This window comes from Saccopteryx bilineata, chromosome 2, assembly GCF_036850765.1.
Source record: "Saccopteryx bilineata isolate mSacBil1 chromosome 2, mSacBil1_pri_phased_curated, whole genome shotgun sequence".
NCBI classification, from domain to species: domain Eukaryota; kingdom Metazoa; phylum Chordata; class Mammalia; order Chiroptera; family Emballonuridae; genus Saccopteryx; species Saccopteryx bilineata.
In genome coordinates, this window is record NC_089491.1 from 172797558 (window position 1) to 172825553 (window position 27996).

The window sequence follows — 27996 nt, forward strand, 5'->3', positions numbered from 1 at the left end:
CTGAATTCAAGTAGGGGTGCTGCAACGTCTAATCCAATTATTAATGTCTGGGCCCGGGCCAAGTGGCTCAGTTGTCAGAGCATCCTCCCAACACAAGAAGGTTGCGGGTTGGATCCCCGTCAGGGCACATAACAAGAAACCAATTAATGTACACAACTAAGTGGACCAACATGTCCATGTTCTCTCTCTTTGTCTCTCTCTCCCTTCTTCTCCCTCTCTATAGAATCATCTTAGATCCTTTAAATGATACATAATACCCATTAAAAATGGACAGAGCGCCAACCTGAGAAACTGAGGACCCAGGTTCGAAACCCTGAGGTCGCCAGTTTGAGCAAGGGGTCACTGGCTCAGCTGGAGTCAAGGCACATATCAGAAAGCAGTCAATGAACAACTAAGGTGCAACAACAAAGAATTGATGCTTCTTATCTCTCTCCTTTCCTGTCTGTCTGTCCCTTTCTCTGTCTCTGTCACATACAAAAAATAATTGTACACAAATATAAAAAAAGATGGCTAGAAGGGATATTCACTAAAATTTCAACAGTAGGTATCTTTGGATAATTAAATTTCAAGTAATTTTTACTTTATTATTTTTATTCTTTCATTTTCCCTGTCCTCAAAGGTAAGTTTTCTAATTTCTGCCCTACTGATCTTTATAAAGTGAATGCTTTGAATTTTCCAACTTCCCATGTTGAAACTGTAATTTTTATCAGCAGTCGTTTTGGGGCAACCAGTCTTCTTTCTCATTTAGATTATATATTCTATATTCTTATGTTTATGATACCAAACATGCTCTGTATAAAGAAAAAGAGGTGGGCCCGGATATCTCGGTTGGTTAGAGCATGATACTTTGTGTCCCTGATCAGGGCACATACAGGAACAGCTCAATGTTCCTGTCCCTCTTTCTCTCTCTCCCTTCCTCTCTCACTGAAATCAACAAATACATGCCTGACCTGTGGTGACACAGTGGATCAAGTGTTGACCTGGAACACTGAGGTCGTGAATTAAAACCCTGGGCTTGCCTGGTCACGGCACATATAAGAGTTGATGCTTCTTGTTCCTCCCCCGCTTCTATCTCTCCTCTCTCTAAAAAGAATAAAATCTTACAAAAACAAAAAGAACACTAAAACAAATACAAATGAAAAAAAGAAAAAAAAGAGGAAGTTCCTTCCCTGAAGAAATTTAAAATCTAAAACACTGGCATACCTAAAATTGTACAAAGGGTAGTTTAACAGCCTGACCAGGCGGTGGCACAGTGGATAGAGCATTGGACTGGGACACAGAGGACCCAGGCTCGAAACCCTGAAGTCACCTGCTTGAGCATGGGCTCATCTGGTTTGAGCAAGGCTCACTAACTTGAGCCCGGGGGTCGCTGGCTTGAGCCCGGGGTCACTTGGTCTGCTGTAGCCCAGTCAAGGCACATATGAAAAAGCAATCTATGAACAATGAAGATGCTGCAACAAAAAACTGGTACTTCTCATCTCTCTCCCTTTCGGTCTGTCTGTCCCTATCCCTATCTGTCTCTCTCGGTCTGTCACCAAAAAAAAGGGGGGGTAGGTAAACAAATGTCTTAAAACATTTCTTTGGTATATTTGTATACATTTACAACACCTCAAAGAATTGAGCAGGTATAATCATCTTTGTTCTGCAGATTAACAGTGGTCAAGAAATTCTAAAAATCACCAGCTTCTACTTTCATTTTACAATAAAAGATTAAAGTAAGCATGTGCATATATCCACACAGCCAAAATAATCATTACTTGATAAAACCATATAGTTCAGCAGCAATGATAAAGTGTTAAAAGACAATTTTGTGAGCTTTAACACTATTTGTATTTTGAACTGGGATATGGGTAAAAGAATATCCACTGTATTATCCTTTCTAACTACCTAAAATTATTTCATAATTTTTTGAAGTGTTGGACCATTTTTGGGGTGAAAAGGGGAAGGTTAGTGATAGAGGAGAGATGAAATTAGCTGAATGTAGAAAAGGAAGTAAAATTGTGCTTTAGTAAAACCAAGTTCTAGAAAAGTAAAAAGAAAAAAATTTTAATTTAGAGAAAACTAAACAAGTCTTAAGAAAATAGGGACAGCCTGGTCTGTGGTGGCACAGTGGATAAACCGTGGGCCTGGAACACTGAGGTTGCCAGTTCGAAACCGTGGGCTTGCCTAGTCAAGAAACATTTGGGAGTTGATGCTTCCTGCTCTTCCTCCTACCTTCTCTCTCTCTCTCTCTCCCCTCTCTAAAATGAACAAATAAAATCTTTAAGGAAAAAAAAAAAAAGAACTTTAAAAAAAAAAAGAGAATGGGGACAGAATAATTCATTAAAACAGAAAACTGAGAAACCCAATTACCATTTGTTGAGGTATAAACAAAGTATTGATCAAGGAGAATGTCTTGCTAGCAAACAGTCTAAAGAAAACACAGATATATACTCTGCACCAAGTTCTTAAGCAGACCAATAAGCAATAAAGAAACAGAAAATGCACAAGTAATTCTAAAACCTTTTCTACTGTCAACTATCATTTTTACCAGAATGGTTATTATAGGACAAAGCATACTGGCTGGAATTTACTTCCTTTGGTAGTTGTAGTAGTTTAATAACTACACTGATAGACAAGGAATATACTGGGCAAGAAAGAATGTAAAGGCATGGACATTTCAACAACCTGGAAGAGCAACCTTGAAGTGATTAAAATCCTACTTTTAATTGGATGAGAAAACTACAAGGAACATAACTTTTAATGCAAGGTGGCCCTAGTAAGCGTTGAGCACCTATTATGTTGAGCACCTATTATGTATTATGTATATCTTATTTAACTATAATAATTCCTTGGGGGTAAATATTAATATTAACCCTCTTTTACAAATAAAGAAACTCAGTTCAGAGCAGATGAAAAACTTTCCCTAAGTCACAGAGCCAGTAAGAAGCAGTTATGACTTGGACCCTATTTTGTCTACCTATAAATTCCATGTGGTCATTCTCCTGTTCATCCTAATTATCTCATTCAGAACAAACTTTTTCTCTCACAAAGAATTTTCAGTTACTACTAGTTTCACAGCTGGAGTTATTTCATCCATCAGATGAAACAAAGGGTATGCTCATAGCAAACCATTCAACCTAGATTACACAGGATGTGAGATATTCATCTGTAAAAATAGTACATAAAAAAAGAAAGAAAAAATAAAATTTCAGGTTTAAGATCCCATTTACAGTCCATCACCTATAACTTCCCATCTAAGATAGTATTAAGCAAGTGGGAAAACTCATCCCAAACAATTTCTCAGCAATTTTGTGGATTTTTATATTACTTTCAAAGAGTAACAGCAACATAAAAAAATGGGAAGAAAAATAGTACTCTTTAGTAAGCTCCTGAGTTTGTTCACAATACCAAAGTTTCCTGTAAATTTGGGAGAAGAAATGGGGTACGGTAGAGGGGGCCATTAAAAAGACAAGGGACATGACATAATATGATTCATTTATAAACAGAATCATTCGTTCGTGTGCAGTAGGTTTCATTATCATTCTCCATTTCAGCTTGGGCCTCATTGGTAGTTTTGGAAACACAACTAGATAGAAAAGTCTTTGGGCCTGACCTGTGGTGGCGCAGTGGATAAAGCGTAGACCTGGAAATGCTGAGGTCGCTGGTTCGAAACCCTGGGCTTGCCTGGTCAAGGCACATATGGGAGTTGATGCTTCCAGCTCCTCCCCCCGTCTCTCTATCCTCTCTCTCTCTGTCTCTCTTTCTCTCTCCTCTCTAAAATGAATAAATAAAAAAAAAATAAAAAAAAAAATAAAAAAAAAATAAAAAAAAAAAGAAAAGCCTTTGAAACTTGACTTCGTAACTGAACAGAAAGCTTAGGTTCCCAAGTATAATTTTTACATATATTTGTCCTCTTGGTACAATCTTGTACAGCATGCAGAGCACAATGCCAGTTGTCAACAAACAATCCTCTACTTGGTTTCTGGGATACCTTATTTGAATGAAGGGTCTTCAGAAGATGCAACATTAGTAGTCCTTCAGTAACACTCTCATTAAGGAACTCATTGTAGACAATGCTATCTGTAGTATTAAGGCTTTAAGGGAGCTAAACAAAATAAAAAGTTTGCTATAAATTTAATATATGGCATTTTGGAAAGGGACAAATTTCTTGGCTGTTAACACTTATAAACAGCATCAAATTTCTTTGTAAGCAAACCAAATACTAGTCCAAAAACAACAACAAACAATCCAGGTTCTTGCAGCTTAGCTCAATCAGTTAGAGCTTCCTCCCAAAGCACCAAGGTTGCAGGTTCAATCCCCGGTCAGGATACATACAGGAAGCGATGGATGAATGCACAGCTAGGTGGAACAACAGATGAGTGCTTTCCCCCACCCCCACTGTGTCTCTCCCTTCCTCTCTTTATCTCTCTAAAATCAATCAACAACAACAAAAAGTCCATGGATACAAATTTTCAATCCCAAGAATAAGTACAAGAAATTAAGATTCTTATGTCTTTCTTTTTATTTCTTTTCTTTTCTTTTTTTTTACAGAGACAGAGAGTCAGAGAGAGGGATAGACAGGGACAGACAGACAGGAACGAAGAGATGAGAAACATCAATCATTAATTTTTCATGCGTGTTGCAACACCTTAGTTGTTCACTGATTGCTTTCTCATATGTGCCTCGACTGCAGGCCTTCAGCAGACCAAGTAACCTCTTGCTCAAGCCAGCGACTTCAGGTCCAAGCCGGTGAGCTTTTGCTCAAACTAGATGAGCCTGCGCTCAAGCTGGCGACCTCGGGGTCTTGAACCTGGGTCCTCTGCATCCCAGTCCGATGCTCTATCCACTGCACCACCGCCTGGTCAAGCAAGATTCCTATTTCAAGTAACCCCTATTGCATGTGCCTGTTTCTTAAATTTAAATACCTAGTTCTTAAGTTTTTATGGTAAAACATATCTAGATTATGTGATATATTTTTTAATGTCTCCATTTTGGTTACTGCTATAAAAATTTTAAGACTTACGTCTATTGGTTCTCAGAATGTTTTCGAGAATTAATCAAAAAACCATCAGCCTGACCAAGAGGTAGTGCAATACATAAAACCATTGGGCCTAGGACACTGGGGACCCAGTTTGAAACCCTGAGGGCACCAGCTTGAACACAGGCTCATGCAACTTCAGCATGGGGTCACCAGGTTGAGCGTGGGATCACAGACATGACCCCATGGTCGCTGGCATGAGCCCAAAGGCAGCTGGCTTGAACAAGGGATATTAGCTCTGCTGGAGGGCCCTCCCTTCCCCCGTCAAGGCACATATGAGAAAGTAATCAATGAACGACCAAGATACTACAACTGAGTTGATACTTTTCATCTCTCTCCCTTCATGTCTGTCCCTATATGTCCCTTACTCAAAAAAAACAAAAAACAAAAACCATCAATAATTACCATATTTCCCCATGTATAAAACACACCTTTTTTTCTAAAAATTTGGGGTCTAAAAACTCAGTGTGTCTTATACAGTGGTTGTAGTTTTTCTTTTACTTGCAATTTCCCACATTTTCATGCTTGTTTTTGCACTCACTGTTCAAGACAGTGAATCGTCATCAGACACAGATGAGGACAAGCTAATGGATGGGAGTTTTGACAGTGATGAGGCATTGTATGAATTTTATGATGAATAAAACTTGAGTTCAGTAACTTTAATACTTCTTTTTTTTCAAAATTTGGGCCCCAAAACTAAGGTGCGTCTTATACATGGGGAAATACGGTAAGTCTAGATGCACTTGAATTTATTTCACGTTTCAGTTCAAATACAATACATGGCCTGACCTGCGGTGGCACAGTGGGTAAAAGCATTGACATGGAACACTGAGGTCGCCGGTTCGGAACCCTGAGCTTTCCTGGTCAAGGCACATATGGGAGTTGATGCTTTCTGCTCCTCCCTCCCTTCTCTCTCTGTCTCTCTCTCTGTTCTGTCTCCTCTCTCTAAAATGAATAAATAAAATCTAAAAATAAATAAATAAATAATTTTTTTAAAAATGTGGTTAAAAAAAATATATAGCCTGACCTGTGGTGGTGCAGTGGATAAAACGTCGACCTGGAAATGCTGAGGTCGCCAGTTCGAAACCCTGGGCTTGCCTGGTCAAGGCACATACGGGAGATGATGCTTCCAGCTCCTCCCCCCTTCTCTCTTTCTGTCTCTCCTCTCTTTCTCTTTGTCTCTCCCTTTCCTCTCTAAAATGAATAGATTAAAAAAAAATACAATACATGTTAGTACTTTAAAACAGCTTTGAGGCCCTAGCCGGTTGGTTCAGTGGTAGAACGTCGGCCTGGCGTGCGGAAGTCCCAGGTTTGATTCCCGGCCAGGGCACACAGGAGAAGCGCCCATCTGCTTCTCCACTCCTCCCCCTCTCCTTCCTCTCTGTCTCTCTTCCCCTCCCGCAGCGAGGCTTCATTGGAGCAGGGATGGCCCAGGCGCTGGGGATGGCTCCCTGGCCTCTGCCCCAGGCGCTGGAGTGGCTCTGGTCGCGACAGAGCGACCCCCCGGAGGGGCAGAGCATCGCCCCCTGGTGGGCAGAGCGTGGCCCCCTGGTGGGTGTGCCGGGTGGATCCCGGTCGGGCACATGCAGGAGTCTGTCGGACTGTCTCTCCTGTTTCCAGCTTCAGAAAAATACAAAAAAACAAAACAAAACAAAACAAAAAATACTTGTTTATAGAAACTAAAAGCATGGCCCTGGTTGGTTTGTTCAGTGGATAGAGCATCAGCCTGGCATGCAGACATTCAGGGTTCGATCCCCCCTTCCCTGGCCAGGGCACACATGAAAAGTGACCATCTTCTCTGCTTCTCTCTCCCTTCTCTCTCTCTTCCCCTCTCGCAGCCAGTGCCTTGGTTGGTCCAAGCATCAGCCTAGGTGCTGAGGATAGCTAGTTGATTCCAGCATCTGCCCCAGATGAAGATTGCTGGGTAGATCCCAGTCAGGGCACATGCAAGATTCTGTTTCTCATTCTCCCCTCCGCTCACTTAAAAAAAAAAAAAAAGAAAAGATTAAAGCAAAATTACAAAAGTTACTGTATTTACTCAAAAAACTAAAAAATAGAATTACTATATGATCCAGTAATCCTAATTCTGGGTATATATCCAAAAGAATCGAAAGCAGTATCTCAGAGATATTTTCACAGCCAGGTTCACATCAGCACTATTCGTAATAGCCAAGAGGCAGAAACAGCCAGTGTCCCTCACACATAAAGAAAATGGGGTAAATTAGCCCTGGCCGGTTGGCTCAGCGGTAGAGCGTCGGCCTAGCGTGAGGAGGACCCGGGTTCGATTCCCGGCCAGGGCACACAGGAGAAGCGCCCATTTGCTTCTCCACTCCTCCACCGCGCCTTCCTCTCTGTCTCTCTCTTCCCCTCCCACAGCCAAGGCTCCATTGAAGCAAAGATGGCCTGGGCACTGGGGATGGCTCTGTGGCCTCTGCCTCAGGCGCTAGAGTGGCTCTGGTCGCAACATGGCGACGCCCAGGATGGGCAGAGCATCGCCCCCTGGTGGGCAGAGCGTCGCCCCCTGGTGGGCGTGCCGGGTGGATCCCGGTCGGGCGCATGCGGGAGTCTGTCTGACTGTCTCTCCCTGTTTCCAGCTTCAGAGAAATGCAAAAAAAAAAAAAAAAAAGAAAATGGGGTAAATTAATACAATCGAGTATTAGCCTTAAAAAAGAAAATCTTGTCACATGCTACAATATGCATGAACTTTGAAGACATTCTAAGTTAAGCCAGTCACAAAAAAATGAATAATTTATTATTCTACCTATATGACATATCCAAAGTAGTCAAATTCATAGAAACATAAAGTTGAGTAACAGCTGCAAAGGGTGAGAAGATGGGGCACTAAGGAGTTTAATGGGTATAAGCATTTCAGTTTTGCAAGATGAATAAGTTCTGAAGATCTGTTGCATAACAATGTCAATCACTTAACACCACTAAATTGCACATTTAAAAAATTTTAGTATATGTGCTGCCGAAGCGAGCATACATTTAAAAATTTTTAAATGATTAATTTGGTTCTGTGGTTTTGTTTTTTTTGTTTTTTTTTAGTGAGAGAGATAGAGACAGAGAGAGATGACAAAGAGGCAGGAAGGGAGAGAGATGAGAAGCACCAGGGTTTCGAACTGGCAATCTCAGCGTTCCAGGTTGACACTTGATCCACTGTGCCACCACAGGTCTATATTTTAAAATAACTATTTTTCATATTCTTTTATTTTAAACTGTCACTTTCTAGGCTCATATTTCCCCCTAAAAATATGTAAATGCTAGGGATTTAAGAGTGAACAAAAATACTATTAAATGAATCACAAAACTATGCAATTCCCTTCCCTCTTTTCCATGCATCTACTTTTACAAACTTGAGCCAAAATTGTAAGTGAAAGAATAAACAGTTAAAAAAATATTAAGGAATTCTTGCTGTACGGCCAAGAGTTTGCTTAAAGGCCTTAATCATTATTAAAAAAAAAAATAGAAGACTGGATAAAGAAGATGTGGTACATATACACTATGGAATACTACTCAGCCTTAAGAAATGATGACATCAGATCATTTACAACAAAATGGTGGGATCTTGGTAACATTATACGGAGTGAAATAAGTAAATCAGAAAAAAACAAGAACTGCGGCCCTGGCCGATTGGCTCAGTGGTAGAGCATCGGCCTGGCGTGCAGAAGTCCGGGGTTCGATTCCTGGCCAGGGCACATAGGAGAAGCGCCCATCTGCTTCTCCACACCTCCCCCCTCCTTCCTCTCTGTCTGTCTCTTCCCCTCCCTCAGCGAGGCTCCATTGGAGCAGAGATGGCCCCAGCGCTGGGGATGGCTCCTTGGCCTCTGCCGCCGGCACTGGAGTGGCTCTGGTCTCAACAGAGCAACGCCCTGGAGGGGCAGAGCATCGCCCGCCCCTGGTGGGCAAATCGTCACCCCCTGGTGGGCGTGCCGGGTGGATCCCGGTCAGGCGCACACGGGAGTCTGTCTGACTGTCTCTCCCCGTTTCCAGCTTCAGAAAAATACAAAAAAAAAAAAACAAAAAACAAGAACTGCATGATTCCATACATTGGTGGGACATAAAAACGACCAAGAGACATGGACAAGAGTGTGGTGGTAAGGGGGGGGGCACAAAGAAAACGAGATAGAAGGTGACAGAGGACAATCTGACTTTGGGTGATGGGTATGCAACATAATTGAATGACAAGATAACCTGGACATGTTTTCTTTGAATATATGTACCCTGATTTATTGATGTCACCCCATTAAAATTAATAAAAATTAAAAAAAATATTAAGGGAGTCTGTAGCTAGAGTGTCGACCTGGAATGTTGAGGTTGCTAGTTCAAAACTCCAGGCTTGCCAAGTTAAGGCACATGTGAGAAGCAACTAGGAGTTGATGCTCCCCGCTCCTCCCTACCCCCCTACCTCTCTCTCTCTCTCTCTTTCCCCCTCTCTCTAAAATCAATAAATAAAATCTTTTTTAAAAAGTAAAATATTAAAGGACATGACAGCATTTCAAATTAAAAATAAATAGCCCTGGCCGGGTGGCTCAGTCATGCACAAGAAGCAATCAATGAGTGCACAACTAAATGGAACAACTAAGTGAAATGAGTTGATGCTTCTCTTTCTCTCCCTTCCGTTCTCTCTCTCAAATCAATGGAATAAATAAATAAATAAATAACCTAATAAATAACAGTACCAGGAAACTCTAGTACAGATTCAAGATACTTGTGGCCCTATTATTTCATGTACAGGGGTAGGTAAAAGTAGGTTTACAGTTGTAAGAAGAGCAGACTTTATTCTTTTATTACAAATTTTACATACAACTGTAAACCTACTTTTGCCCACCTTTGTATTTTGCTGCAATTCTCAGTCAGCATTAGTTGTGTAAAAACTGATCCCCTCTGAAGCACACTAAGTGTAGGTAACTACAGCACAGAAACAACTAGTGCACTATGAAGGCAGGGACTGCATCTGCTTCAGTGAATTCCAAGAGCCCAGTACATCTGACACACAATAAATGCTCAATAAATACTGCTAAATTTATCTATGAATAAAGCATCAAAAATTGGAACCCATTTTGACTGTTACACTTTAATTCTTAAGCCTGCTGAGGGCAATTATATTACTAAGTATACTGGTGCAATTATATTACTAAGTACACTGGTGTTCAGCAAATGTCTATGTTAGTCAAAAGAACCATGATTATTATTGGATTTAACAGAATTTAAGATTAAAACAAGGACATCAAAACGTGATAATGGCAACAGACATTCTTTTAAAAGAACACCAAATCAAAGAAATTTCCTCATAGTATAAAAAATTTCCAAATAGTTTTTAGGTTTATGGACTTTTTACCTTTTTAAAGAAAATGGTCTATATAAAATTAAAATAATTTTTTTTCATAAGTGCAAGAAACTGCCAAAGAATTTTAACTTCCAAAGAATTTTACTTTCAGATACACCACCACTAACCATGCAGAGTCTGGACAAAACTGAGCCCTATTATAGTCTTTAAAAGGGTTGTTAAACCATATATCCAATAGAAACGAAGAGGGTAAGGAAAGGAAGACCACAGAAGGAAAAATAACATGGAGTAATAATAGAGCCATAAGGAGACAAAGTTTGCTATAAAAACATCTCGAACATATCAGGGGGAAAAAAGTCAGAAAAACAAATCACATCTTTCTCACTGTAAAAAGGAGGGGAGGTTAATACTCCCAGCCTACACCCCACCAAGATATGTAACCTGAATGTGTTCAAAGATTGAACTCCCTTCATTATCATTGATTACTTATACTTCATTTATTTAGAGATTAAATAAATACAAATTAATTAATCTGGTTACAACAAGTTCTGATTCATAACAAAGTTTATAAAGAAGTTGATGCCTGACCTGTGGGGGTGCAGTGGATAAGCATCCACCTGTAATGCTGAGGTTCCCAGTTTAAAACCTTGGGCTTGCCTGGCCAAGGCACATAAAAGAGGAGAAGCAACTACGAGTTGAGGCTTCCCGTTCCTTCCCCTACCCCCATTTCTCTCTCTCTTCTCTTTCTAAAAATCAATAAATAAGACCTTAAAAAAAAGTTGTTGATTAACCATGCCTTTTGATTATTTTTTTCCTATTATCTGTCTTAGGCTACAAATGTTAGTAACACCTCAAAATAACTGAAGTGGATAAAAATACCAAATTCATTCTTCTACTGGATAGAAGTCCTAGTAAAAGATAAGACAGTAGAGGATTAGAATAGAAAGGATCTTGATCTAAAGTCAAGAGATTGGCCCTGGCCGGTTGGCTCAGCGGTAGAGCGTCGGCCTAGCGTGCGGAGGACCCGGGTTCGATTCCCGGCCAGGGCACACAGGAGAAGCGCCCATTTGCTTCTCCACCCCTCTGCCGCACTTTCCTCTCTCTCTCTTCCCCTCCTGCAGCCAAGGCTCCATTGGAGCAAAGATGGCCCGGGCGCTGGGCATGGCTCTGTGGCCTCTGCCTCAGGCGCTAGAGTGGCTCTGGTCGCAACATGGCGACGCCCAGGATGGGCAGAGCATCGCCCCATGGTGGGCGTGCCGGGTGGATCCCGGTCGGGCGCATGCGGGAGTCTGTCTGACTGTCTCTCCCTGTTTCCAGCTTTAGAAAAATGAAAAAAAAATAAAGTCAAGAGATTTGTCACTGTAAATTTTGTCAAGTCACTGAGTCCTTTGGGTTCTGTCAGAATGAGCATAATGGAGGGGTTGAAGGTTTCCAGCTCTAGCAACCGTCAGTTTAACTGCTATTATCATGGCTAGTCTGGTTTAATTGTATTATGTTTGCAAAGAGCTGTACCTTTTAAGCTATCAAAACAGGGTCAATTCAATGAAAAACATACTGAATAATTTAAAAAGATCCATCTCAACAGCATTTAACCGATTATTAGCAACAAATATTTGCTTGCCTAAGAAAACCATTTTTTAAAAATTTGAGGAGATGTACAGATTTCTAACAGTTCTCATCTCTTTAAGGGCAAGTCTTTGTCTTGACCTAGGTATTTTATATTTTGACTCTTTCTTTGAAATTGTCAATTATTGCTTATTCTGTACATAGATACAGCATGAGAAGGTACATACATACAGGATTCAGGGTAAATTAGATATGCACATCCAAACTTGTCAAACAAGAAATACTGCCTGCCCAGTTTTCATAAAACATTTAAGAGTTTTAAAAACATTGCAGGCAAAAGTACAAATTCAAATTACAGCCAAGATCTGCAATCAACTCTGAAAAATACTCTTTCTACAGAAACTTTTTCGGGGTCTTCTTCTTTTTTTTTTTTTATAAATAAATTTTTATTTTAATGGGGTGACATCAATAAATCAGGGTACATACATTCAAAGAAAACATTTCCAGGTTATCTTGTCATTTAGTTCTGTTGCATACCCATCACCGGAGGAGAGATCGTCCTCCGCCACCCTCCATCCAGTTCTCTCTGTACCCCTCCCCCTCCCCCTCTCTCTCCTTCCCTCCCCCCACCCCCCATAACCACCACACTCCTGTCCATGCCTCTTAGTCTTCAGGGTCTTCTAAGGAAAACAATTCTAAATATCTAGCATAGTATTGACAATATAGTCAAAGAGTGGGCAAATAAGTTTTAAAATAATCGTTCCGCACACCAGAACCTGTATAATAATGTATAACAGTACTATTGTGACACACCTTCTGTAAGAAATAAGAATAATATGCTTGTTTTTCAATCAAGCAGCAAAATAAAAAACTTCACCTATTATGGGTTGTTTACAGACACTCAATAAAAACTACAAAACATCACTTATATAAAGCTTTTCTACACATGTTCACCTTACATTTTAAAATATTTTAAAGGACAAACAAAAACAATCAGAAACAAGGAATAACTAGAACTAAATTATTAGTGGTAACATGTACTTGCTACTTTACAAACTGGAACAATTAAAAGGAAAGGGAGATAGAACTGAACACATACTAAAGTTTTCTGAAACACCAGGCACTCTGTGCTCTTGTTATTTAATTAAGATCTAAGCCTGACCAGGCGGTGGCGCAGTGGATAGAGCGTCAGACTGGGATGTGGAAGGACCCAGGTTCCAGACCCCAGGATAGCCAGCTTGAGCGTGAGCTCATCTGGCTTGAGCAAAAAAGCTCACTAGCATGGACCCAAGGTCACTGGCTCGAGCGGGGGTTACTCAGTCTGCTGAAGGCCCACGGTCATGGCACATATGAGAAAGCAATCAATGAACAACTATGGTGTGGCAACGAAAAACTGATGATTGATGCTTCTCATCTCTCTCCGTTCCTGTCTGTCTGTCCCTATATATCCCTCTATCTGACTCTCTCTCTGTCCCTGTAAAAAAAAAATAATAATAATAATAAATAAATAAAATTTAAAAAATTTTTTTAAAAGATCTAAAATGGCCACATTACACAATGTCACATGACTTAACAATGATGTCATTTACTGAAAACCACTGAAATGAATAAATAGGAGCAACTGAAAAGGTCTGAAGTCTTCTCAATCTTTTCAGATCAATAAAGACACTAGGTTTGTTTTTTTTTGGTTTTTTTTTAAAGATTTTATTTATTCATTATAGAGAGGGGCGAGAGAGAGAGAGAGAGAGAGAGAGAGAGAGAAGGGGGGAGGAGCAGGAAGCATCAACTCCCACATGTGCCTTGACCAGGCAAGCCCAGGGTTTCGAACCGGCAATCTGTGTTTCCAGGTTGACGCTTTATCCACTGCGCCACGACAGGTCAGGCAACACTAGGTTTTTTTTGTTTGTTTGTTTGTTCTTTTACAGGGACAGAGAGAGAGTCAGAGAGAGGGATAGATAGGGACAGACAGACAGGAACGGAGGAGAGATGAGAACCATCAATCACTAGTTTTTCGTTGCAACACCTTAGTTGTTCATTGATTGCTTTCTCATATGTGCCTTGACCATGGGCCTTCAGCAGACCGAGTGACTCCTTGCTCAAGTCAGCTATCTTGGGTCCAAGCTGGTGAGCTTTGCTCAAACCAGATGAGCCCATGCTCAAGCTGGTGACCTCGGGGTCTTGAACCTGAGTCCTCCATGTCCCAGTCCAACGCTCTATCCACTGCGCCACCACCCGGTCAGGCATGACACTAGGTTCTTAAAGGAGACCTTGTCTACTTGAAATAGATATATCTAATAAAGAATGCAAATGATGCAGAAACATTTGCTATTACATTTGATAAAATGTATTTTTTTCCCCTAAAAAAAAAAGTGTAGCCTGACCAGGCGGTGGCGCAGTGGATAGAGCGTCAGACTGGGATGCACAGGACCCGGGTTCAAGACCCCGAGGTTGCCAGCTTGAATGCAGGCTCATCTGGTTTGAGGAAAAGCCCACCAGCTTGAACCCAAGGTCGCTGGCTCCAGGAAGGGGTTACTCAGTTTGCTGAAGGCCCGCGGTCAAGGCACATGAGAAAGCAATCAATGAACTAAGGTGTTGCAACACGCAATGAAAAACTAATGATTGCCTGACCTGTGGTGGCACAGTGGATAAGGTGTCAACCTGGAAACACTGAGGGTGCCGGTTCAAAACCCTAGCTTGCCTGGTCAAGGCACATATGGGAGTTGATGCTTCCTGCTCCTATCCCTTCTCTCTCTGTCTGTCTCTCTCTTCTCTCTGTCTCTCTCTCCTCTCTAAAAAAAAAAAATGAATAAATAAAAAAAATTTAAAAAATATATATTAAAAAAAATGGGTATTGTTAAAAAATAATAGAAAATTCTAAGCCCTGGTTAGATAGCTTAGTTGGTTAGAACATCTTCCAATATCCAAAGGAGGTTGATTCAATCCCAGGTCAGGGCACACATAGGAACAGATCAACATTTCTGTCTCTTTCTCTCCCTTCCTTCCTTTCTGAAATCAACAATAAATTTTTTTTTAAATTTTAAAATAGAAAATTCTCTCAATGACCTTCTCTCAGAACTAGAATAGTTCTGAACACATTACATTTTTTAAAAATTTCAAACTGATTTTAGAGAGGGAAAGAAGGGGCAGGGAGATAAAATGGGAGGGTAGGAAGGAGAGAGAGTAAAGTAGGAAGGGAAGTAAAAGGAGGTGGGGGGGAATAGAAGGGAGGGGGAGGGGAAAGAGAGAGAGATTTGTTGTTCCACTTATTTACTGTATTCATTAGCTGATTCTTGTGTGTGTCCTGACAAGGGAGCCAACCCACAACCTTGGCATATCTGGATGACACTCGAACTAACTAAGCTATGTAGGCAGGGCCTGAACACAATTAAATCTCCTAAACCTATTTATCACTAATGTTCAAATGCACTAGTCTAAAATACAAGTTTTTAACAAATTAGGTCTAATCCCAAATTAAATGACACTGTTGGCAAATCAACTCTGGTATCACATTTAACTTAACTTCTAAGAGAAAACATTTTTCCTGACCCCAATAAAACTGAATAGATTTTTATTTTTAGTGCCTGAAATTTGCTTCTTGAGTAAATTATAGCCATCAAGAATATATGTTCTCTTCTCCTGCCAAAGCTCTGCCCTACACTCTTTATTAGGCAGAACTCCCACGAAGTTGAGTTGTACACACTGTCTTTCAAAGTTGGCCCCCACTTGGCCCTGGCCAGTTGGCTCAGCTATGGAGTGTCCACCCAGCGTGTGGAAATCTTGGGTTTGATTCCTGGTCAGGGCACATAGGAGGGGTGAACATCTGCTTTTTCCCTCCCACCACCCCCCCTCCTACAGCCGTGGCTCCAGTGGTTGGAGCAAAGTTGGTCCTGGGGGCTCTATGGCCTCACCTCAGTTTGGTTGCTGAGCAACAAAGCAGCAGCCCAGACTGGCAGAGCATCACCTCCTAAGGGGAAAAAAAAAGTTAGCCCCCACTCAACCTAGAGCAAGAGTTTTCAGGATTTAGCAGCTGCTGAAAAAACAACAACTATGAATTGAAAAAAACAAAAAGAAAAACATCTATGAATGACTACAAAATGAGAGGAAAGGCCTGGCCTATGATGGTGCTGTGGACAGAGCATTGATCTGGAACAGGGGTTGCTCGGTTTGCCCAGTCAAGGAACAAAAGACAAGCAACAAGCAAGCAATGAACAACTAATGTGAAGCTACAATGAATCCATAGTTCTCATTACCCCCCTCCAGTCCTCTCTCTGTAAAACCAATAATATAAAATCTTTTAAAATATGTAAATAAAATAAATGAGCAAATTTTCTTAAAAAAAAAGAGGAAATAATGTTGATAAAGGAAAAAAGGTGTTAAAAAAAAAAAAAGCTGCTGATGACTTTAAAAAGAAAAGAAGCCTGACCAGGCGGTGGCGCAGTGGATGGAGCGTCGGGCTGGGATGCAGAAGGACCCAGGTTCGAGACCCCAAGGTCGCCAGCTTGAGCGCGGGCTCATCTGGCTTGAGCAAAAAGCTCACCAGCTTGGACCCAGGGTCGCTGGCTCCAGCAGGGGGTTGCTCGGTCTGCTGAGGGCCCACGGTCAGGGCACATATGAAAGAGCAATCAATGAACAACTAAGAAGTCGCAACACGCAACAAAAGGTTGGTGATTGATGCTTCTCATCTCTCTCCGTTCCTGTCTGTCTGTCCCTGTCTATCTCTGCCTCTGTAAAAAAATAAAAATAAAATAAACAAAAAAAAAAGAAAAGAAAAACTAAGAGCCTTTAGATCATTTAACTCAGTGGTCCCCAACCTTTTTTGGGCCACGGACCAGTTTAATGTCAGAAAATATTTTCACGGACCAGCTTTTAGGGTGGGATGGATAAATGTATCACATGACCGAGACAAGCGTCAAGAGTGAGTCTTAGACAGATGTAACAGAGGGAATCTGGTCATTTTTTAAAAATAAAACATCATTCAGACTTAAATATAAATAAAACAAAAATAATATAAGTTATTTATTCTTTCTCTGCGGACTAGTACCAAATGGCCCACGGACTGGTAGCGGTCCACGGCCCAGGGATTGGGGACCACTGATTTAACTGGTTGAAAACTAAACTTAGTTGGTGGTCCCTTCCTCACTAGTACGCACCAGGGGCAGAGCCATGAATAATAAAGGGTTACAGAGGTGGCTGGTTCATTTCTTTCTTTTTTTTTTTTTTGGTTCATTTCTAAGCTTATGCCGCCTTTGCCTGTGTATTCAGCAAACAGAAGTAAACTAGAGTAAAATTACAAGAGAGCTTTAGAAAAATAAAATTTTTTGTGTGTGACAGAGACAAAGATCAACAGATAGGGACAGACAGACAGGAAGGGAGAGAGACGAGAAGCATCGATTCTTCATTGCAGCGCCTTAGTTGTTCACTGATTGCTTTCTCATATGTACCTTAATTGGGGGGGCTACAGCAGAGACAGTGACCCCTTGCTCAAGCCACCAACCTTGAGCTCAAGCTGATGAGCCTTACTCAAACCAGATAAGCCCACGCTCAAGCTGGTTTGAACCTGGGTCCTTCACATCCCAGTCCAACGTTCTATCCACTGTGCTGCCACCACTTGGTCAGGGCAGAAAATTTTTTTTCCGTATTTTTCTGAACTGAGAAGCGGGAAGGCCCACATGTGCCCCACTGGGATCCACCCAGCACACCCACTAGGGGGCGATGCTCTGCCCATCTGGATCGTTGCTCTGTTGTACCTGGAGCCACTCTAGCACTTGAGGTGAGGCCATGGAGCCATCCTCAGCACCCGGGCAAACTTTGCTCCAATGGAGCCTTGGCTGCAGGCAGTGGAGAGAGAGAGAGAGAGAGAGAGAGAGAGAGAGAGAGAGAGAGAGAGAGAAAGGAGAGGGAGAAGGGTGGAGAAGCAGATGGGCACTTCTCTTGTGTGCCCTGACCCGCAATCGAACCTGGGACATCCACATACTGGGCGCTGCTCCACCACTGAACAAACCAGCCAGGGTCTAGAGAATTTAAAAGATTATTTTTTAAGCCTAACCAGGTGGTGACGCAGTGGACAGAGCATCAACCTGGGGCGCTGAGGACCCAGGTTCAAAACCCCAAGGTCCCTAGCTTGAGCAAGGGGTTTATCCCCTCAACTGGAGGGCCTCCCCCTACCCAAGGCATATATGAGAAAGCAATCAATGAACTAAGGTGCTGCAATTATGAGTTGATGCTTCTCATTTTTCTCCCTTCCTGTCTGTATATCCCTGTCTGTCCCTCTCTAAAAAAAAAAAAAAAGATTATTTTTAAACATAATAAACACACTTGGGTTGGTGAACACAGTGCAATACAATATATAGATGACGTATTATAGAACTGTACACCTGAAACCTGTATAATTTTATTAACCAATGTCACCCTAATTAAGTCAATTAAAAAGCCTTAAAAAAAAAAAAAAAAAAAAAAAAAGCCTTTAAAAAAAAAGAAATGAGCCTGACCTGTGGTGGCGCAGTGGATAAAGCGTCGACCTGGAACACTGAGGTCGCCGGTTCGAAACCCTGAGCTTGCCTGGTCAAGGCACATATGGGAGTTGATGCTTCCTGCTCCTCCCTCCTTCTCTCTCTCTCTCTCTCTCTCTCTTTCCTCTTTCCCTTTCTCTCTCTCTCTCTCTTCTGAAAATTGAATAAAATCTTAAAAAAAAAAGAAAAAAAAAGAAATGAAAAGCAGATTGCAGGACAGTTAAAACAGACAACTGAGCCTGACCAGGCGGTGGCGCAGTGGATAGAGCATCAGACTGGGATGCGAAAGACCCAGGTTCGAGACCCCGAGGTCGCCAGCTTGAGTGCGGGCTCATCTGGTTTAAGCAAAGCTCACCAGCTTGAACCCAAGGTCGCTGGCTCGAGCAAGGGGTTACTCAGTCTGCTGTAGCCCCGCCTCCACCCATCAAGGCATATATGAGAAAGCAATCAATGAACAACTAAGGTGTCACAGAGAAAAACTAATGATTGCTGCTTCTCATCTCTCTCCATTCCTGTCTGTCTGTCCCTATCTATCCCTCTCTCTGACTCTCCCTGTCTCTGTAAAAAATAAAATTAAAAAAATTAAAAAACAGACAACTGAGAAAAAAAAAAATAAGTGTAAACCGACTAAGTGAACAACATGAAAACTGCAGTCTTTCACAACCATGTCTCACTTTGTAGGTGCTATCTATCTACCTATTCTATATTCTACTACATCATACTGCCAAGAGGTTGAGTGTTTCTAATAAAATAACTATGTACCAGAAAAGGAGGTAAAATGAGACACATTGTAGCAGTTAGGCAACAGCTGCACAGAACTAAACTTCAAGGAAATAATTTTATTATCTTTCATTAAGAACCAAGTCACAGCAACTGACCCGGGTGTAGGGTGAGGGTTGCACAAGTGTGCCTAACCAGAAAGGAGGAAACTTTTATCTTCAGAAACCACTATTAACAAAGCAAATAACCTCAACTCTCACAAAATGGCCTTTCAGTGCCTCTTCTCATTTGTTGAATGTCAAACTGCTGCTACCTTATAGAAAGGCGTGCATTTTTTTGAGCTCAGAGACCATCAATAACAGCTAGGCAGCCCTATCCTATGACATATTAAATGGCAGGCTTCCCCAGGGCATGATTTAGCAATGAGAGCACCTCATAACTATTCCTTTGAGCTTAAGTTATAAACCTTTTAGAAACTGTGAGGATTCAAATTATTATTAATGGGAACAACCCCACATCTTTCCTTTCCTTTCAAAAAGAGCAAACTGCTTGATACAACCTCAGAGCAAAGGAACACAACCATATACTAATGTAGATTACCCAGAAAGTATCTAACTGTCCAGGCTGTTAATTTCAGTTATTACATTTTCTCCGTAATTTTTAGCCTATAAAACACTTGCCAGTTCTATCTAGAGCATTACATTTTAAAGAAGGAAAAATACATATTCTTAACAATCTAAAAGATTTCTCATGTCCAGACTTAACACTAACAGGTAATATAATATCCTAGACTAGAACTAACCACAAACCCAAGCTCTGGCTGTAGTCTCACCACTTCAAGCACTTTTTAGTATCTCAATGTCCTCATACAGAAAATAAAGCCATTTACAAGATGTTTTCTTAAATTCCTTCCAGCTCTAACTTTCTAGTCTAAGATCACTAAGAAAATTACTGTCTTGCTAAAGCTCAAACTTGAAACACACCACAAGAATGTAAGAAAATTAGGGAACTTGACCCCCCAAGATTTTCCAAAACTGCAGAAGGTACAAAACATGGCTGCCTATTTGTTATCCTCACTTATATAAGAACCAGTCTAAATGGAATGAAAATGCAATAATAAATATAAGCAATTTATACTCCCACATATATTCCAATAAAACTAGTTCAATTATATTAAACAATTTCCCTTAATATATCATGCCAAAATATAAAAAATGTTATGTATCCTTTTATCATGTTTTAGTAAAGATTAGCTACCTTGGGATGATATTTAAAATGATAAATTGTAAACAGACTAACTGCTACCTTCTTCTTTTTTTATTATTTATTTATTCATTTTAGAGAGGGGAGAGAGAGAGAAAGGGAGGAGCAGAAGAAAACATCAACTCCCATATGTAACTTGACCAGGCAAGCCCAGGGTTTCAAACCAGCAACCTCAGTATTCCAGGTCGAGGCTTTATCCACTGTGCCACCACAGGTCATTGCTACCTTCTTAAAAGGGTATGGTTTAATTTCAAATTAACCAATTGTGAAACTTAGTTCAAAGTGAATGACTAAATATTGTGGTCAACTGATTTAACACACATTCCAATAATATATACTTCTTCCCTGAGGACTCTTGCCTTCAGTGTTCTTCCTACTATTCCTAACTCCTCAACTCTACCTTCCCACTCCATTCCAGGTCTCACTCCCTTTCTCTTCCCTCCTTTCTCAACCATACACTCCTTTCAAAGCAGTCTAGGAACTGATTCTCTTATCTAAGAACTATCAAGATAACCTAGGAGGCTTAATAAAAATATACATTAGTGTAACAGGTGGTAGATGGATTCTACTTTTAAGGTAACAAGGAGTTAAAAAAATCAAACCTTGAGTAATGAGTTCACTCAGAGTAGAATATTCTGGTTAACTAAAAATTAACTAGAACCTGAGCTGTGGTGGCACAGTGGATAAAGACTCGATCTAGAATGCTGAGGTTGCCAGTTTGAAACCCCAGGCTTGCCTGGTCCAGGCACATATGGGAGTTGATGCTCCCTGCTCCTCCCCCCTTCTCTCTCTCTCTCTCTCTCTCTACTCTCCCTAAAATAAATAAGTAAAAATTAAAAAAAAAAATTTAACCAGAGAACTTATTTTGTTAAAATATCCTTTTGGAATCCATTATATCACTTTTCCCCTAACGGAACAGTCACAGTTCTTCATGAGAAACATCTGATACATATCCTATAAAGAGGCCAAGTTTACAATCAATTCTTATCCTACACAAGAGTGGACCCCACAAGCCAAATAAAGCCCTCAAGCTAACAATGGTTTTATATTTTTTAAAGGGTTGTAAAAAACAAAAAAAAAAGCCTGACCAGGTGGTGGAACAGTGGATAGAGCGTTGGACTGGGATGCAGAGGACCCAGGTTCGAGACCCCGAAGTCTCCACCTTGAGCGAGGGCTCACCTGGCTTGAGCAAAGCTCACCAGCTTGGACCCAAAGTTGCTGGCTCGAGCAAGGGGTTACTGGGTCTGCTGAAGGCCCGCGGTCAAGGCACATATGAGAAAGCAATCAATGAACAACTAAGGTGTTGCAATACGCAACGAAAAACTAATGATTGATGCTTCTCATCTCTCCATTCCTGTCTGTCCCTGTCCATCCCTCTCTCTGACTCTCTCTCTCTGTAAAAATAAATAAATAAATATTAAAAAAAAAAAAAAGAAAATGTGGCTGAAACCACCTTAGCCCACTAGGCGTATATTATTAGGTCCTTTACAGGGACAGTTGGCTGATCTTTGTTCTGTAGTACTAAAAGCACTAGAAGTATAGCGACCCCAGGGACATGCTCCAGAAGTCCTCCCTTCTCATCAGATTAACTGAAAGAAAAAAAAAGTTTCCACTAAATTGGTTCCAAATGACTTAAAATAGAATCATTGCTATTTCTCTAATTGACTTGCCTAAATGCTAACCCTGAAGAAAGTGTTACGTTCAAAAGGCTCTATTCCTGTCTTTAGAATTAAGTTTCCACTGAGGGGCCAGTTAGCTCTGGAAATAAATGCAAAAAATCAGAAGCCTTACCTGGGGCATTTGCTATTGTTAAGGGCAGGCTGGGAAGCTGGTGCACCTGGATTCCTGAGGCACCCAGAGCACTGAGGTTAATGGTCTGGAGGCCAGGCATGGAAGAGAGCTGAGCGGCATTCACAGTGACTGTGCCCGCGGGGACAGAGGCGGCCGAGGCAATGGGTGTAAGGGTGGTATTGCTGCTGCTGGTCTGCCCCAGGGAAACACCCTGCATTGGGGCCAAGGTGATTGTCTGTGCCTGTGGGTTCTGAACTTGAAGGTTCTGCAGCTGAAGAGTCTGCCAACTGACCTGTCCATTGGGTCCCACTGTTGGTGTCCGGATGATAATGGGGCCAGAGTTTGGAACAGCCTGAAGCTGGAGATTCTGCAGGGTTTCCTGGGAGATAGCTTGAGTTGTAAAGGTTTGCCCTGACAATGGTGCTGCTTGAAGAGCCTGGAGGGTCTGTCCCCCTTGAACTAACTGAGGCTGGATAAGAATTTGTTGTTGTTGCTGTGACTGCTGGTTTTGTTCTCCCTCTTTTTGCTGACTTGCTTGCAGTGAACCTCCGGATGTCTGGTTTTGCTGGATGTTCAGAGCATCAGATCCCTGTAGCCCACTCACCCTCTGGGCTGTCTGGCCTTGAGAGTTGGTCCCTGCTGATCCGCTGGTGGTAAAGTTCATAATTCCCACGTTGCTGGTGGTAGTAGTTGTTGAATAGCTATTGGCGTTGGTGAAAAAGGAGCTAGAACTGGCTTGTGATGATACCAAACTGGCAGAACTGATGGCAGTCCCTGAGGTGACAGGCTGTGAGCTGCTCTCCTGGGACACAGAGCTGCTAATCGTGACTGCCTGAGAGCTAGGAGTCAAGGTAGCTGCGGAAACGCTGTTAACAGGTAGCAAGGTGATATTCCCATTCAGGGCCACTGGTACATTGGTCACATACTGAGTCTGTCCTGAAAGGACATTATTAGCCAAGCCTTGGAGTGGGACAGCCTGCTGGAGTAGATTTGGCATAGCAGCAATGATGTTGCCTCCACTTCCTCGATTTGTGATGATCTGTTGGTTTGCACCAGGTATGATCTGTATTTGACCAGAACCATCCTGTTGCACTTGAGCCCCAGTGGCAGTGAATTGCAGCTGTTGCCCATCAACGGTCTGGAACTGTGGGATTACTTGATACTGAATATTAGGCATCACACCAGGTAATCCTGTCAGGACTTGCTGGTTCTGTAAGTTGGAGGTGGCAGCCACAACATACTGCCCACCAGAGACAGTACGATTCTTGGAAGACTCACTGCCGTTGCTGCCATTGGTACTGCTGCCACTCTGTTCCTTTGAGGTAGGAGTAGCCCCAGAGGAGGAAGAGATGATCTGCCAGCCATTGGCACCCTGTGAGAGTTGTGTGGCTGTGAGGTCAAGCTCACCTGTGCCCCCTGACTGGCTTGGGCCCTGGGAGTTGTTGCTGTTTTCATTGGGTGATTCAATTCTGCTGCAAGTTGCTGCCAACAGAGCCAAAGGGGATGGCTGGGACTCCTAGCCAAAAAAAATGAAAGGAAAAGAATTAGTTCAGCTGCCTACCTAGGGGGCAGTATACAACTACAGCAAAACAGTGCAGACAAATAATGAAAAAACAAACAAAAAGCTAACCTATAGCTCTACTGCTGAAATTCTCATCTTTGGGGAGTCTCCCGGTCACTTGTCTCTCTGTATCTACCTTCCTTAACTATAAAACAGCCCCTTATTCTGTGAAAAGGCAACCATCTAAATCTACGTACATCTTCTCAACATCTTCCACACTCTTTCTGATCATTATTTACCTGTCCTCCTCCTCCTCCTCCACTGCTGCTGCTACTGCCCGTGCTGCTGCTTCGAGCCTGAGAAAAGGCACCACCACCATTCCCACTGCCCCCATTACTGCCACCAACTCCTTTCTCAATCTTCACCACAGTTGTCATTTCATCCATGGAGTGATCTTGGTCTGAAAAATATTAAAAGATAAACAGTTAAAAGTTCGGGGAAGGAAAAGGATAAGGTGAAGAAGGGTATAAGAAATTATGACAACACACATGACTCACAGGAAGGAGAAAGGCGTCAGTGGAGGGGGGGAGGACTGAGGAGAAGGGACAGTTGTAGGACGTGTAGGACATGAACTAGCTTCACTTATGTCAAAGCTGGGCCTTGACTCTCGTTTGCACAAACTTAAACTCGGAGAACATTAAAAAGATACTCTTCGTACAGGAAATATGGACAGCTAATGGGCAAGCTAAGTGAGTTTCATCATAAGGGAAAGTATCCAAGGGATAAAAAAGAACAGGTAAGGCAAAAAAAAATATGTGGGTGGATGCAAAACTTGCTAAAATTAGGGTCAGAGGACACGGAGAAAGAAAAATTCAAATGTGGAAAGTAATAAAGAATAAGGGAAAAGAAAAAAAAAGAAAAGGTAAAAAGTATGAGTGGGGAAACAGCTGCGAATACTGATTAAGGGGCTAAAGGGGTCGAGGGATTAGAAATCGGGTTTCCGGACAGGCTGAGGGCGGATCCTAGAGGGAAAGGGCGGGACGGTGCGGAGGGGGGGGAGAAAAACGCACGGACTGGGGGAGGGCCCTGGGGCCAGGCGGCGACCAGAGGGCGGGCCAGGGAGGCGGTTGGCCCGGGCGGGGCCTGCACCACTAGGGCCGCCCCCGCAGCTCCAGCCCCCGGCGGGAGGAGCCTCAGGCAGGCGGCCGAGTAGAGGGGGGTAAGGCCCGTCCCACCGTGGCCGGGGCGGGCAGGGGGCGGGCGAGGCCACTCTGCCCCCTCCCCCGGGGCGGGCGGCCCATCCCCCTCCTTCTTGGAGGCCCCGCCACTGCCCCTTCTCCCTCCCTTCCCTCCGCCCCGGGCGGGACCAAGTCCGCCGCCGCCGCCTCTCGCCCGCCCCCCCTCACGGCGGGGACCGCCCGGTCGGCCCTCGCGCGCGCCCCCTCATTCCCTACCACCCCTAAGCTTGGAGTGGACTCCTTCTTACCGCTCATAGTGGCAGCTGAGGGACGAGCTCAAGGGGGTCCTGTCCGGGGGGGTTGGGGGGGGCCGGGGAAAACGCGGACGCTGACGAGGCAAGCGAACCCGGACCGAACAGGGAGGGGGGGGGTATGGAGGAGGGATCAGCGCGCCACAAGCCCGGCCTAAGCCCCGCCCCTTCACTGCTGCCCCGCCCAATGAGGGAGGGTGAAAGGAGGGACTTGCTGAAGAAAGGCTGTCGAGTAATCCAATGGCAAGACTCACTTGCTCTCTGAGGCGTGTAAGACAAAGTTGCGTACCCGGTGTCCGCCCTGAAAAACCGCCTACTCAGTTTTAAAGACCAATGAAAGATACAGGAAGTGAAAATGGGCGGAATCTAGAAATGATAGGCCTGGGAAGAAACCAGTGAACTGTCAGGCGGGCTTCCTTAAAGGAAGGGATAGGAAGAGCTTTGATTGGAATGACAGAACAACGACCAACCAGAACTCTGGACGTGCCGAGCAAAGTCTTGGTGGGAGGAGAGATAAGAAGTAGGCAGGAATGGGATAAAATGAAGTTGATCAAAACCAATCAGAAGTCAGGCGGGCAGCCAGGGTAATTATGATTGGATTAACACTGAAAAGAGACAAGATTAAGACGCAAATAGACAGCAATGGAAGGCTAATTGAACGCCGAATGAATTCTTAGGGCGGGAGCTAGAGTAGGCAGAGGAGAAATGGCGTCTCCGTCAGTCACTCAGGCCAATGAGGGGGCGAAGGAAACCAGGCACCACCTCCATCTTGGCCAAAGGGCGTTACTAAAACTTCCTGTTACGGGGGAGGGAAGTGGGTTGTGCCGAGAGGAATCCGTCGCCATATTGGTCTTCCTCAGGGGACGTCTTTACAGTATGTAGGTGGTGCGCTTCAGCGGAGCCCTACCGCTCAAAAAATATCAAGGTCAAAAAACTCCGCTTGCGGTTATTCCTTGCCACCAGGGCGAGTCTCCATTTAAGGATCTTTTAAAAGTACTCAAGTCTCATCACTCATAGGCTGGGCGGAGGAACAGGTGGATGCCTCTGAACGTGGGTGTAAACTGTAAACCTTAGGGGTGCGGGAGCGATGAGATCTGGCGTGGGTGCTCACACCCTCTGTCAATACAGAACTGACCAATTCGCAAGGTTTTTATGAGACTGGCAAACGCCATTTCTTAGGATTTTCTCCAAAGGTGCTAAACCATTTAACTTAGGGCGTACTAACTTCTTAAGAGCTTGTCTTAGAGGCTAAAATGCGCTGGAGAACCTCCGCGAGTCAAGGTCCTATAAGGCGCGCCCTGCCCCCCCTCCCCGTAATTGTAAATACTGTTTATGCATAAAACAAGATAGTAAGGTAGAGTTCCTGCTTTTTGCAGCTACAAAGGTTAAAGGAGATTTATCCTGAAGCACCCTAATTTCTGGCCTCCTGCTCTACCTCCCCTTTATCCTAGTTTTTTTGTTTTGTTTTTTGACAGAGAGGGACAGATATGGACAAACAGGGAGAGAGATGAGAAGCATCAACTCTTCCTTGCAGCTCCTTAGTTGTTCATTGATTACTTTCTCATATGTGCCTTGACCAGGGGGCTGCAGCAGAGCTTGTGACCCAGTGCTCAAGCCAGCAACCTCAGGGTTTCAAACCTGGGTCCTCTACGGCCCAGTCTGGAGCTCAATCCACTGTGCTGCTGCCTGGTCAGCCCTCCTTTATCCTAGTTTTGGTGGAGGTGCCCTGGGTAGCTTGTCAATAAAGGTAACCAATTGTCCTCCGTTAATAAGGCCAGCCCTTTTGTAAGTTCTGTCCTCCCTCGAAAAGTGTCCTCCTACATGTCCTCCTTTTTGATATTGGAAGACTAATCTGTAAATATCTATTCAATCAATGCAGAGTCGCTCCACTGCATGTGATGTGATGTATTTGTATTTGAGATGACACGATTTGTCAAGGATCAGTACAGTGCGGCGAGAGATGTGATTATGAGATGCATGCACTCAGCACGGAGACCTTGAGAGAATGGTGATGTACCGAGCGTGTTAAATGGCTTTGTGTACTTCTTACTGAAACACGACATGGCACATATGACATTGTAGACTCACAATTATTTCTTTCTCAGTGAACATTTAATCATAGATAAGTACTGTTGGGCAGATAAAATATATTATGCTCACTGTGTTAAAGATAGCACTGCCCATATGGCAGTCCGTCACCCAGGTGATATTAATGTGTGTTGGGGCAGGCTGTGGGCAGGCAGGATCCTTGTAGCCTGGGGCTTGGTTTTAGGACTAAGCCTTTCCCACCCTTTTTGATGTGAGGTGAACTTTGTATCAGAGACTTTATTTTGTATATTGAATTAAAGGTTTTCTGCACTATAAAGTGGGGCAGACTGGGAGCTTGCTCTCTCTCGGTTCCTGAGATTAGCATTAGAGAGCAGAGAAAGGCCACGTGGAGGAGAGGAGAAGCAGCCAAGATGGTGGAGTGCTGAAGGAAAAGCCAGTTAATGCAGAGTTTGTGCAGAGAGAAGGAGATGGGGAACAGAGGTGAATAAGGCTGGTGAGCTAGAAACCTTTGATTCTAGGAAACTCGGATAAGTCAGTAGCTCTGCGAGCACTGAATGAGTGGGTTTTGGAGCCCAGTGTGTGTTTTTACTTGCCCGCCGGGTGCAAGCTAGGATTAAAGATAATGGCCCACCAGTTCTTGGCTCCGTTGTTTCATTACCATCTGTCCGAATCTAATGCGAACCTGCACTGGCCAGGCAACTTGTGATGGTGACCATGGATACTGGCCATACAAGCACAATTCACGTTTTATTAATTCATTATCTATTTAATTATTTCCAAATATGTATAATTTTATTT

The 27996-nt window shown here is 42.9% G+C and overlaps 1 protein-coding gene across 3 annotated transcripts in view; it reads right to left on the reverse strand.

The window, feature by feature from the left end:
- Positions 1 to 25205, reverse strand: part of SP1 (Sp1 transcription factor) — a 46942-nt gene extending 21737 nt beyond the window's left edge. The window contains exons 1-3 of one of the 3 annotated variants that reach the window (XM_066258593.1): positions 25147 to 25205; positions 23960 to 24120; positions 22160 to 23675 (exon numbers count right to left, since the gene is read on the reverse strand). In XM_066258593.1, the coding sequence (XP_066114690.1) occupies positions 22160 to 23675; positions 23960 to 24120; positions 25147 to 25153 (1684 nt within the window). In that variant the 5' untranslated portion in view covers positions 25154 to 25205. Of the gene's footprint in view, positions 1 to 22159; positions 23676 to 23959; positions 24121 to 24208; positions 24681 to 25146 lie in introns of those variants that run through there. The other 2 variants (XM_066258595.1, XM_066258594.1) reach the window with 2 other exon arrangements.
- Between the last annotated feature and the right edge of the window lie 2791 nt (positions 25206 to 27996).